Genomic DNA, 14,047 nt, shown 5'->3' with positions numbered 1-14,047 from the left:
AAATTGACAATTGATGAATTTAATTGTGGAAAAAAATCACTCTGCCAACAATATTTTTGAATATGAATTAATATATTTAAGGTTTATGTGATATTGATGTAGCGTTAAGTCCATATTTAAGGATTTACTCTCGTTGAAATGGGGCACCAGTCCTCTAGGAGGACAACAATGAATTACTTCATTGCCAAATTTATCAATCTCATATCGGAAGCCATGACTTCTCGATTCAATGGATCTCCAGTCTCTACGTCAAAAGAATACGACAGGACAACAACTGGGTGTAAATAAATGAGTTTATTTAACTAAACTACTATGTACAGAGTAAATGCGAGGTATAATAATCATAAAGATGAAAATAATAATGAAATGAGCAGTGTGATGAGTTGGCAATGGTGGGAGAGAATATGTTATGGCTATACACTATGGCTATACAGCTAATGATGCTACATCTACGAATTAGGTTTGATGATTAAATATTGCTATATTTCGACATCAACCCAGTCATGAGCAGAGTGTTAAGACCGGCCTACTGTGAGTTGCGCTGTAGCTGAAGACCCTCGGCTGGAACCCAGGTGGCTGTGGTTGCCGTGGTAACCCTGGAGACGCGGGGTCTAGGTGGATTCTCCTGGAGGCCGTGTCCCGTTATCACGATGACGGATTCTGCCGGTGTCTCAGCGGTTCAGCTCTGGTGGAGTTTGCCAGGAGACTTTCTGTCTCGGGCTCTCTTGATTTCTGCTCGGCTTCTCTGCAGGAGGTCGTGCAGATGTTATCTGCTGGTGTCTCTTGCGGGTTGATGCGAAATAAACTCTAATGCTCTTCACTTTGGTTGGGTAACTTAGAGGAGACTGGCGTTGACCAGATGACTCTAAAGTTGTCAAAATCTTCAAAAAGGAAAACTTGATGATGATTAAAAGTTACAAAATTACTCTGAGGCACTTCTGTTGCTTTGGTTCAGTTGGTCTTGACTTGGCTTATAAAAATAAAAGATCGCGCATGTAGACAAAAATCATGTTACTTGGAGCTGGTGGCAAAGAAAAATAAAAGACGCAGAAAGTGCAAAAATGACTAAGAGCCATGAGTTTGTGGCGAGCAGCTTAGAGCTAAGAGTTTACATGGCTACAGAGCCGAGCTTTGAGCCGGGACTCTGAGCTTTGAGCAAAGATCTCAGCTTCTAGTTTCTGCATCGTTTCTCGCTTCTCACATCTTCTTGTCGTCCTGACTTAGGCTTAGGCCTGGTTTTGGCTTCTTTGGCTTAGGATAGGCAATAGGCGAATTGTTCACGACTGTTTTATCCCTTGGGGGCTGGCGCATGTTTCATGGGCGTCACCCATCTTCTCCTGTGTTTCCACTTGGAGAAGAGAGTAATTTTCCACTGAACTTTAGAATAATTTAAATCTAGAGTTTATTTATAAACTCGCACATCCTTCTTCCACCATGACCACAAAACATTAAATGGAATAACATAAAACTACTTGCACTAATAATAGCAGAGAGGAGTAATAGGAGTGTTAATTTCATATTACATCCTTCAAACCTGGAATTAATTATGATACAAGTGGTTAATTGATCAAACAACAATATAAACATTTCCCAAAGCTAATAATCTATACATATGGATTACACAGCAGTTCTTCGACTGTAATAATAATAATATGCACATTCTGGATGTCATGTATTGTGTTACCTTGTGTGAGGGATGCTGACAGTATGGTCACATGAAGGACCTTGTCTTAAAATCTACATGTTACATTTCAAACATTCTATGGGATAGAAGTTTGGGGTTAAACTATTGCATAGGAACATCTCATGAGTTAGAGAACAGTTAGATATTTAATTTTACATTCATCCTTTGATCTGTGTCTGTGAGGAGTGTCCTGCTGATCACTACCCAGGATTGGAATGTGGGTTGTAGTTTATGACTCTTATCTAGAGAGGGACAGAGGAAGGGAGGTTGGTGTGTGTGTGCGTGTGTGTGTGTGTTCATGCATGGCACAGACAGAGCAGGATTCACACCTAAGTGTTAATCAGTCCTTTTGTTGTTACTTGTCCTATACAAGAAACAATCAAATATCAATAGACAAAGTCTTATTGTTACAAACTGGAGATTTTGCCTATATTCTCCAGTTGTCTGGTGTCCATTGGTTGATCCTCTGGAGCTGACCCTTTGATCTTTGGTCTGGTTCTGTGTCGTTCGGCCATGCTAACAGCATGGTCTGTTTGTGGAAGAGGGGTCCTTTGTCTCTGTTTCCTATCAATCTGATAGTTTGATGGTGGAAAGAGTCGCAAAGTGTCAATTGGGGGTCCGTAACTCTGCATGTCCTTATAATGAACTTCCTTAATGGCTTTTGACTGATGCCAGGCCACGTATGTAGGCTACATTGAACCCAAAATGATGTTACTAATGTTACTGAAATTACTGTTCTTTCTAGTGTATTCAACTTTGATTGTCTACTTGTGGAAAAAGAGTAAAAACATTTACATGATTACAAAGAATGATTTCAGTCAGTTTTTGACAAGCAAGGACATAGTCAGGTTTAAATTGGATGTAATAAATCGAAACGAAGGTATAAATAAGTGTCGAATCATCAAGAGCACTGTGACATTGCATATTTCATCTCTTTTTGTGCTTACTCTCGCTACCGCCTACATTCCTAATTCCCATCAGCCTGTAACAATGCCCCTTTCTCTTCCCTCTCTTTCTTACCCATGCTATTTCTGCTTCTTCCATCCTCTGTTTGTCAGTTAAGCATCATGGAGAGAGATTCACAGTCTGTCCAGGACTGCCTGCTCAGTAATGTCAGGGTGTTCTTTGATGTAAGCAGTTCTTTATGTAGGTATTATATTTGATTGATGTGGAAATGTCTGACAGTACACTCTGTTCTCAGATATTTATTTGTGAGTCAACGATGCACACTCAGGAGCTGTGTTGCTGCTAAACAGCCCCTCAGCCACTGAACCGTTGATGACTCCTGCTTTAAGCTGCAGCCAAAAACACTTACATCTGCACTTTTTATCTCCAAACTCTGCTGGCTCTGGTACTTATCACTCTCTAACTACTCATCAGTCACAGTCATGAAATTTGTAGAAAATAAACATTGACTTTGATCAGCGACAGGTTTATCCCTTTTAACCTGAGCTGAGCTGAGAAAACTGTGCAACAATTTGACCCTAAATGTGTTGCTACTCACAAAAACTTGACTAAAACTTTCATCAACAAACTGTTTTTGTGCTCTTACTTTGTTCCCACTGAGTTTATATCAGTTTCATGTGTAAAAGTCCCATTTGTAGTAGCCCAAAAACTTTTTTGAACTTTTGGCAAATCTGATTATTCAATTTCTTGCTGAGAGTTAGATGAGAGGAGCGATGCCACTGTATGCTAAATATAAAGCTAGAGCCAGCAGCCAGTTTTCTTAATTTTCCATAAAATCTGAAAGCAAAGGGAAAGAGATTGGCTGGCTCACAAGACACTTAGTCTTCCAGCACCTCTAAAATGGACACATTATACGTATATAAAACCAAAAAAGATCAGGACAATGGGGAATTATGCACAATACTATTTCTTGACCTGGTGCAGGGGAGCAGTGATAGTCCTAGCAAGGGACCATGCAGCACACTCTGTGGATGCTGAACATACTCTGTTTTCTCCTGACAGAGTCCAGTGTACACATCTTCAGCTGCTCTTCTTCCCCTCAACACTAATTGTTGGTGATTCCATAACTGTGTGTTTCCTTAATGCAGTCACACACTGTTTCCCCGGTGCCACAGCCTCTGACACTCAAAGCACTCAAAAGCTTGAGGCTTTACTGTCATCACTCCTGTCCACTATTAGAAGAGTAATAGTCCATGTGGGAGCAATTGACACAGTTCTTCAACAGCCCAAGTTGACCAAATCTGATTTTCTTTTTAATTTCTGAAAACACTTTGGAAAGTCTCTTTTTATCTCAGGTCCCATTCAGGTCGCAGTACTGGTTGTCTCAGCAGAGTCCTTGGCTGCTGTCAGCTTGTAGATCTCACAATGTTGGTTTTATCGACAATTTTAACCTGTTCTGGAATCGTCTCTTTTTAACAGAGACGTTATCCAACAAAAGAAAGCAGGCATTCAGATGCTGACTACTGCAAACATGCAGGACACAGTGCTGTCTCGTTGACATTTAGACTGTTTACTTCTCACTCATGCACAATGGAAACCGCCTCTTCTTCTATGGTTCTGCCTCAATGCACTAAATTGGGTGCTAGCCCATCCTGTCCTTCACTGTCACCATCACCTTCATCACTTCATCTCCCTGTTAAGACTGCTGTAACTAATGGAGTTACTCTAGGTAAAAAAAAAAAAAACAATTTTAAGTACATAAATTGTACCACTGTCACACCAACAGACGCTGCCTCTCCATCATTTATGGCTCCTAGCTCAATTACACTTTCAATGTGAGATCTCTCACCAGTAAAACTTTTATTTTAGATGATTGTATTTTATCTGCCAATGTGGACGTTAAGTCTTGGTTACAAACTCACCACTGCCTTGTTGAACTGTGTCATCAACACTACAACTATCCTAGCAAACCCAGGAGCAGTGGTTGAGGTGGTGGCCTTGTGAGTGTCTCTAGGAACCATTTCAAATGCCATTGTTTACCATGTAATTAATTTTCTTCCTTTGGTGTTCTCCTGATTAAACTTGGTGGTCTCCACCTAATCATATTTACTTTAAAGGATCACCCTCCAAAATCTGTCAGTATCTTTTTAGTACAATTTAATAAATTTTGTTCTCTGTCATTATTTTAATATTCATCTTGATGACTCCTCAAACCTTCACAATGCACAATTTTTTTTAAACATCACTACATCCTTTAATCTTCAACAGTGTTTTTAACGTGGGTGTGAGATTTCTCATCGTGGAATCAACATGAGTGTATTTGAATATAAATGCATAGTTTTTACCTGTTAAATAGATAGCGTTAACACTGTCCAACCCACTCTATTTGCTCTTGCATTTTAAAGGAACAAAGTGTCTCAAGGTTCTTTTTTTCAATTATCATAGCCCACTTCTGCCTGAACCCTGTCACACCAATGAATTGACGGACTGTTTTAACTTTGTCTGCGCGTCCATATTCAATAATGTTGCTCTTTATTAAGTCAGGTCAATGCCTGCACAAAGAAAGCAGACTTGGATACATCATGGTATTCATAGTAAGAGTGTAGGAATGTAGAGCGGAGATAGAAGAAATCAGGTCTCCAAGTACATTATGAGGTTATGACGGAGTTACTACGCCACTACAATTATATGGTAAAGAAAGAAAAATACTTCTCTGAACTTCTCTGGTCATCAATATTAACCCCAGATTTTTATTTAACACTGTGGATCAGCGGGTAAATCCATCCCATCTTTGTGCCACAGCTGAAAATGATGCTGACTGTGAAAAGTTTTCATTGATAAAGTAGATAAAGTCAGAGCTTCTGTTACCCCTAATGTTCATCACCCACCAAAGAACATTTTAAATCACTGTGTCATCCTGTCCAGTTCATGTAATACCAGCAAAGTTTTTTTCTCAGAATTATTGAATCTATTTGCCGTTTTCTGCTGTTAGTTTTTAACATTTCTTTATCTAATGATTGTAACCTGAATTACTTCAAATTACTTTCTGTGCACAACCTGACTGATTGACTGACTGACTGAGTGATGAAGTTACACTATTGGTCAGCCAACTGCATTAGTCGACTGGCCAAGTGATGGAGTTGGTCATTGCTCTTTCAAAATGATTTGGCCAGAGCAAGGAGTATTTTCAAATTAGCGCCTGTGTCACTAGATTAACCAAGTTTTCAGACCTCGTTAGAGACTGTTTTTCATAAAAGCATCTCGTGACAAATCTAGGAACTTTTTGGACAAACCTTCCCCACCTTTTGTAGAAGGGAGTCGCCCGCACATCGTCGAGCTTTCCCTCTGGAGACACACCTCTCTATGCTGACTGCATGCTGATAGCTGACATGAATGAGATTCTAACTTTCTTTCCTATTGATCATTTTGCAAATTTGTTAAAAGAAAAATGGGATGGATCCTACCTGCCCTCAAAATTACAAAATCCATGTCCAAGCTACTTTTTATATCGACCATTTTTTGAAAAATATGAGTCCAGCCAGTTGCTGTTAACAGCAGAAAACGATAACATTTTGAAAAATTTCATTCTGGCTTTCACAAGTATCAACACTGAGACTGCTCTTCTTGGAACGACTAATGACTTTGTAATTGTGACCGATGATGGGATGTGCTCAGCCCTTGTTCTTCTGGACCTTAGTGCTTTGACACAGTCAATCACAGTGCTCTGTTAGACTGGCTGAGACACAGGGTAGGAGTATCAAGTTCAGCTTTAAAATGGCTCTCTCATACCTAGCAGTGAAGTCGAGTTGATTGCCTGACCTAGCTCGAAGGTTTCGCTTCATCAGGCACTGAAAAGTTTAGCTGCATATCCTGCATGTAAAACTGAAATGCATTTATTGACATGAGGATTTATCACATTGTAGTTATAAATTAGATTTGGAACCAACAGGCTATCAACATTTTGGCAGTGTCAGTATTGTATTTGCAGTATTTCCTCTCCACAACCATGTCGAGTAAAATAATACATTCAGGTTGATAAAAGTTAAATATACCTGATCAGTTCAACTGTGGAATAAATCCCAGAACTCTTGTAATAACTTTTGTATTTGCCTTTTCAGATATTTTATTGTATCATCGTGCCATTAACAAATTAAAGATGATTTAACAGGTTAAAAATAAATCATAAATACAAAAAACAACAGGAGATCTAACTGAACTGTCAACTGAGGTTTTTGATTAGATTAAATATTTAACCAGTTCCCAGCATATTTTACAAATAACAGGTTTTTGTTTTGACAATGGTGATAGCAGTAATATACATGTTGCAGTGTTTTTATTTTAATTTATGTTTGTCTACAAAATAAGAGAATGATTTATGATATTGTCATGGAAAAGGTCTTTCTTCGTAGTTTATGTTGAGAAAAAATAATTACAGCAAATAGACCACAAAAACATACCAGGGTGGACTTGATGATAACAAGATGTTTAATAAACATAAGAACTGACCGCAGTTGGTTTCTTGAATTAAAACATGATCAATAAGGTTGTTAAATCAAGGCGTAAGATTGACAAAGTGACAAGATCCCTGTCACAATCTGTAAAGTTAATCAAATTTAAAGGAGACACCACAGAGAAATGACACCTGCTTCATTTTTCATGCACTTATACACTCCTTGTGTAAACACCAGCAGTTCCCTGGGACTGTTCAGTTTATATGAGATGCAGGGCAGGAATGCTCTGACCTTGGTGGACTTACCTACAATTACAAACACACACACACACACACACACACACACACACACACTCACAAGCTGACACACACATTTGGATGCACACACTTACACACTGACAAAACCATGCAGTCTACCTCTCCATCTTTCTCTCTCATCAACATTCTCTCACACACACACACACACACACACACACACACACACACACACACAAATGCACAGATATACACAATCGCCCACCCTCGTCCGTCTGAATTAGGACTAATAAGCAGGTGAATTGTCTGTGGAGGTTGAGCCATTTGCAGTGACCTTGGCTAACTGTGGTTAGGAGTGAGGGCCATGCGTTCAGGCAGTATGAATAAGTGGACTGCGTAGGCACATTTTTGTCGGCAAATGAACATAAGAAAAATTCATACTTACTGTACACCACAGGTCTCCCCTTAGAATAGGTGATCTGATTAGGACGTGACTTGTGGCATAGATTTGCATATTAATGAAGAAAATCCCATTTTTCAAACAACCACCTCCTCATTGCGTTAAGCTAACGTTTGCTAATGCTGTCCATGTGTTTTGTGACAACATGTTGACATAGACATATTTGCTAATTAATCCATTAATTAGCTGCACTAATCAACTCGTTCGCATCACTGGGTGTGTTAAAGACGTCGTGGCAACAGCAGATAAACAGGCAGCTCAAGTGTTGAGTGCAGTGAGGAGCAGGCGAAAATATCAGCGAATGTAGGCTAAAACTATGGATGTTAGGAAGCTACCGAGATAAGCTTGGAAGGATTTTATTGAAAAGAAGTGACGTGGGGGTTGATAGTTTCGTTTTTATAGTACAGGGCTGAACATCATCATCTACGTTTGTGTTTGTTGTATACATTCATATACTGAACCATGAGGATCTTCATAGAACTACTCTTTTGATATAATTTGTGTAGTATAACAGCAGTCATGGTAATAAGAGTGAGAACCCGTTGGTAACTCTATGAAGCGTATAAGAAACAAAAAAACGAAGAGTAGGTTTTGCCTAAAATTCAAGAAAATCGCTATATCTGGTTGTTGTGGGACCCATCATCTCTGAGGTAGAGATGGTTTTAACACATAAGAAGGACAAGGAAAAGAAAACTCACAAAAACAACAACCAGCACGGACCCCTGAGAGAAAATCAGTCATGTGCTGTATACACATACATCTCATGCCTCACAAGGTGAAATAGGGAAATGAAGAAGGGATTAACTAAAGAGGATAAAGGGAAACCAAAATTATTGAGAGAAAATATGGGAGGAGAGAAGAATATCAAGGAAGAAACAGAACAGAAGGGTTGAGAGACGGAAAAAAGAAAGCAGAAAAAGTCAAATTAAAGTCTGAGATATCTACCTATTTATCTATCATGTGGTGTTTAATTAAAACTGTGTTGCATAACAAATTCAAAACAAATAAGATAAATGACCAAACTCAATGAAAAGAGGATGAATAGCTTAATGAGAGCAAAATTGAAACAGCGTTAAAACAAGAAAACTTACTTGCCACTAGAAGTGTGCCTTGAGAAGTGATTTAAAAGATTAAAGAGCTTGCTGGTGTGTGCTCCTCTGGCAGGTGCTCAGAAGTTTGACTTTGACAGTAAAGGTCAGGTCACCCTGAGCTACAGGCTGAGTCGTTAAAACAGCTTCTGCTCCGGCTCATGTGAGGATGAAAGGTCTGAAATGTAGCTGGTGGCAAAAGTTGTTGTGGCTCAAGTTATCAGTAAAATACTTTGATATCTTTTCTGTAGTAAAAAAAAAAAAAAAAATCAGCAGGTCATCGGGATAGCGAAGGCTTTATGATGGGTTAGCAAAGCTCCAAACATAGCTCATAACATTGTTGGATATTTATTTATCTTTGCAGTGGAGTTTAATGGATTACATAAAGCATTGTTATCTTTTTTTACATGAAGTTCAGCTGCAGATAACAGATAACCTGGCACAGAAAGTAGATGTTTCATCACTTTTCTGCTTAATAGGGCATGTTGACAACAGTGGTTCAGTCAGGATGGCAAATATTAACTGTGATATATTAGTTTGGAATGACCCCTTTGTTTTGGTCATGCAATACTTCACTTTCAATCAGAGGTGGATGAAATCTCTTAAGTAAAAGCAGCATTACCCAACTTTACTTTTACCATCTATTCGGTACTTGTATTAAACAATAGCAGCAAACGTGTTTAAGTCTCACAATTAAAAGTTCTCCCTAAGGACAGAATGGCCCGTTGAGTGTCACATTATACTTATGAAATGATTATTACCACTGATTATTGTGTTTGATGTTTTTCGGTATTGCAGTTTTTATACCAATGAGTTCAGATCAGTGCATGCCTGCTTTATATTATATTATAGGGTAGTCCAATATGTAGCAGTGTATAATGTTTTATAAGACAGTCATACAGTATGTTTGGTATGTAAAACTTTGATCTGCCAAGTAGCTATAAATAGTTACTATGGATGTCAAATAAATGTAGTGGAGTAATAAAAAGTACAACATTTCCATCAGAACTGTAGTTGTAATATTCCTAAGTCACATCAAATGGAAATGTTCAAGTACCTTAAAACTCTACTGTACTAGGTATGTCCACATTTTTATGCCAACAAAGGACTGTATCATATTGAAGCTATGGAAAGACCTAAGGGGTCTTTGAGTTTCTGCCTGGGCTCAGACATATGATGAGTTGGTATTTTTTCTATGAGCCATTTTTCTAGTCTGTGTTACTATTTATACTTGCATTCAAAGCGACTTCCAAGTGAGGGACAACACTAAAGCTTCAGTGCTTCTTCTGTTCAATAACACAAAGTGCAAGCAGATCAGGTAAAGAAGGCCATGAAAGTGCAATGTAAGTGCTAGTTAGGCATGTCAGGGTGATAGAGGTGTTAGGAGAGGAGCTGCCCTCTGAGGAGATGAGTCTTCAAGAGATTCTTGAAGACAGAGAGGGACGCCTCTGCTATGATAGCATTCGGTAGCTCGTTCAACCATCAGGGAACCACAAACAACTGGACTCAGATTTTCTTGTGTGTAGGGATGGCATTGCCAGACAATATTCCTTGGAGGAAGTGGCCGAGAAGGAGCATAAGCCTGTATGATTGAGTTAAAGTAGTAGATGAGTGCAGACCCTGAAGCTACTCTGAAGGCAGCGATTAGTGACTTGAATTTGATTCAGGCAGCCAGTGGAGGTCAATGAGCAGCGGAGTGAAGTGTCCTTTGAGGCTGATCAAAGACCAGCAGCCGCTTTCCATAGTGTATTATGAGTAATAATTTGTCCATAAGTAGTAGACAGGTCTGCTGTGAATGTAAACAAATTAGATCATTGTCTTATTTTCTGTTATCTAGATCACAATCTTTGAGATAAAAATGAAACGGAAGATTAAATATATAACCCAAAAATGTGTCCATTTATTGTAAAAGCATCACATGTACAACACTGCCCAGGGACTTTCAGTTGAAAATTATCATAATGTTAATTAATGTATGGTCTCCCTGATAAATAAATGAATAAAGCAGAGAGTAAAACAAGCTGTCACTGCCATTTTCAAGGTAAAAGAATTTCTTTGAAACTTCCTATCTGTCTTCCTAAATACAAAAGAGAAAGGTCTTCATAGAAGGAACTATTTTTTTTCTAGCTAAAAACTGCATCAGTAAGCCAGAGTCAGTTTTCCAGCCAATTTGTTGTTATCAGCTATGTCAAAAACTGGACTAAAAATCTGATGGAAAGAGTCACCTCTATTGGTGGCAAAAAACTGTCTATTCTATTCTATTCTCTTTAAATTGTACTGCACTACAAAGGGCCCCAATGCTTCACCAAAGTAATCAAAATTGTTGTCATAACTCCTGAAAGATACAACCTGAATGGACAAAAGAAAAGTTTTTTTTATAGCCTGTCTAACAATGGCAGTGTGAGGATTGTGGGTGTTTTTATTTATTTGTTTTACTTCGCTAGTAAAATTTGGGTTCAGTTAGATATATTACTTAACGTGTTTGGTAGGTATTTTTAAAGATTTATTTTCCTCAGGTTACACGTAAAAATACATGTAAAAAGATCTAAAGGTGAATTTGCTGAAAACTACTACATGGCTGACACACCTGAGACTGAAATCTGCCACCTAATAATCCCCAATCCTTTTCTTTCCCCTCCTTATCTCAGAGTGAGGACCTTCCCTAAGGATTCAGCCTTATTGGGCAGGGATACTGTTCGAGCCCTGATGTACTACGCCTTGAAGGTCTGGAGCGACATCGCTCCTCTTAACTTCCACGAGGTTGCCGGCAGTGACGCAGATATTCAAATCGACTTCACTAAGGCCGACCACAATGATGGATATCCCTTTGACGGGCCAGGGGGCACTGTGGCACATGCATTTTTCCCCGGAGAGAGGTTCACAGCCGGGGATACACACTTTGATGATGATGAGGCGTGGACCTTCAGATCACCAGGTGAGGAACTTCTCTTGTAAATGTTAAGTGCTGTACACATGCACTTGAATATGCATGTATTATATTAATTAGTGAAAGACAGATTTGGAAGGGTGATGTGGGAGAATGGATATGCAGTGATATTCTGGGAAACATGTCACCAAAACATTTCTCAGAGACTCCCAGAGCACTATAAAATGAGGAGATTTAAACAGTCAGCGTCTAGAAAATGAAAAGAGCCTGAACACTGTTTTGAATTGCCATGCTCGGCAAGGTTTCTATATCCAAAACTAGAACGCTGACTGTATTTTGAAGCCAAGCTGCGCTTCCACCCTTTGTTCATGTTCCAGATTCTGTAATTAATATTTAATGTGTTAGAACTATCAATATAACATGGCTTCAGATACAGGACTCAGAGTAGTGACTAAAGTAGCGGTAATTGTTATCACAAGCTTATTAGGAGGCAAAGAAGGCATCCTTTCATTTCCTCCAACTGCCATAAACAAATAATACACTCTAATATGCCTGATACCCGTGAAGTCTTGTCTTTTTAGAAATTAACACAAGAAATGGGATTTTATTGCTGACTTATATAGATCTCACCTGATTGTTGAATTATGCCAGAAGGTTTTCACAACATTTGAGTCTTTTAAATCTCTTAACAGATGAAGGATTTGGAAGAAAAATAAAGAGAGAAAAGGACAATATTTGAGTGATAATTTTTTTTTTTTTTTTTTTTTTTTTTAAAGAATAGTGTTTCCTTTGATTTATGGCAATGAAAAGCTGAAAGGAAAATGTCTCTCCGAGACCTCGAAGCAGCACTATAATCTGTGATGTCAACTAACAGCTGCTCTAATGATGATCGATAAAAGAAGGATTTGGACACAATGACGTGGTGATGAGATTTACAGAGTTGCGGACACACTGTGCAGAAATATCAGTCGCGCTTTATAGTCAGAAACAGTGGTGGAAAATCATCTAGTCAAGTATTTTACTCAAGTACAATTTTGAAGTACTTGTATTCAACTCTAATATTTCCAATTATGTACTACTTTTTACTTCCACTCTACTTGATTTTCGAGAGAAATATTTGCTCTTATATGCTCTTTTTTCACAGCTGTATTTACTAGTTACGCCACTCTTTTATATTATATTTTATAGCTCAGATTGAACTATAAACTGGTTCAAATCAGCTTCAAGCAGCTACAACATAAAAAAGCCTCTTACACATGAACGAGTCAGAAAAATAACCTACTAATATACAGTAATATAATATATTATAATATAGTACTTTAACCTTTAATACACATGTTTATTTTGTTGCTAACACTTACACTCAATTTTTAAATTGACTAATGGAATAATCTTAGACTTTTACCTAAAGGAAAAGTTTGACATTCTTGATAATTAGCTTTCCTGCCAAGATTTGGATGAAGATTAATACCATTCACAAACAGCTTACACAAACACTGGAAACAGGGGGAAACATATGATACACAGAAACACCGCTCACCGTGCTGTCCTCCTACAGCTGGAACTTAAAGCTTGTAGCAGGGGTGCGGATGATGCTGACTGTACCAGCTGGTGACTCTGTGATACAACCACGACCTGTATTCATTTCCATTCTTTGCTTCTGAGCTGTTAAAGCTGTGAACCATATGTTACGGTGGCTCAATCTGCTCCAATTAGATGTCCCAGCAGGCCGCAGCAGTGGCATGACATGATGGCATGATGCTGTAGTAGCACTGCCTGCGTAGATGAAAGTTTGGTTAATGGGAACAGGGCAGTGTAGGAGGGAGGGTTCAGGGGTGTTTTCTTATTTTCATGATGCCAATGTATTTCCCTCTACAAACAACAGAATTTCCAACATAGAGAAATGTTGATTTAAACAGAGAAATACAACAAATAAAAAGTAATAAATAGCTGAACAGTGGTGACAGTCTGATGAATACAGCACCAGTGTTAAAAACAAGGCACTTTGAGCGAGAATGAAAAGATGCAGGCTGTCAATCATCTTACCTTGTTAGATGTTTCTGCTTTCAAGGCTACTTCTTTCACTCACCTCGATGAAGGGTGAAATCTACACCAAATAAAACACATCAGACTTTTTCTTCTTTCATCTTTCATCTATAGTCGGCAAAGGCACTAGAGCTTGTTTCTTAGTCCAATCAATGGCAATAAAAACAGCCCTTTGTTGTTTACTGCTGCCTTTGATTTTTGTATCATTCTTTTAGCACAGAATTAGGGTTTATGTGATTTTAGATACAGATTATACTAGAGACAACATTAT

At 38.5% G+C, this 14,047-nt stretch overlaps 1 protein-coding gene across 1 annotated transcript in view; it reads left to right on the top strand.

Moving 5' to 3' along the window:
- mmp17a (matrix metallopeptidase 17a) overlaps nt 1-14,047 on the top strand; it is an 80,678-nt gene that overhangs the window by 46,750 nt on the left and 19,881 nt on the right. Inside the window, exon 5 of the mRNA XM_056404407.1 lies at nt 11,492-11,778. Within this exon, the coding sequence (XP_056260382.1) occupies nt 11,492-11,778 (287 nt within the window). The remainder of the gene's footprint in view (nt 1-11,491; nt 11,779-14,047) is intronic.

This window comes from Seriola aureovittata, chromosome 18 (assembly GCF_021018895.1).
Source record: "Seriola aureovittata isolate HTS-2021-v1 ecotype China chromosome 18, ASM2101889v1, whole genome shotgun sequence".
NCBI lineage: Eukaryota > Metazoa > Chordata > Actinopteri > Carangiformes > Carangidae > Seriola > Seriola aureovittata.
Note: the sequence above shows the minus strand (reverse complement) of the source record. Positions and strands in the feature narration are given on the sequence as shown.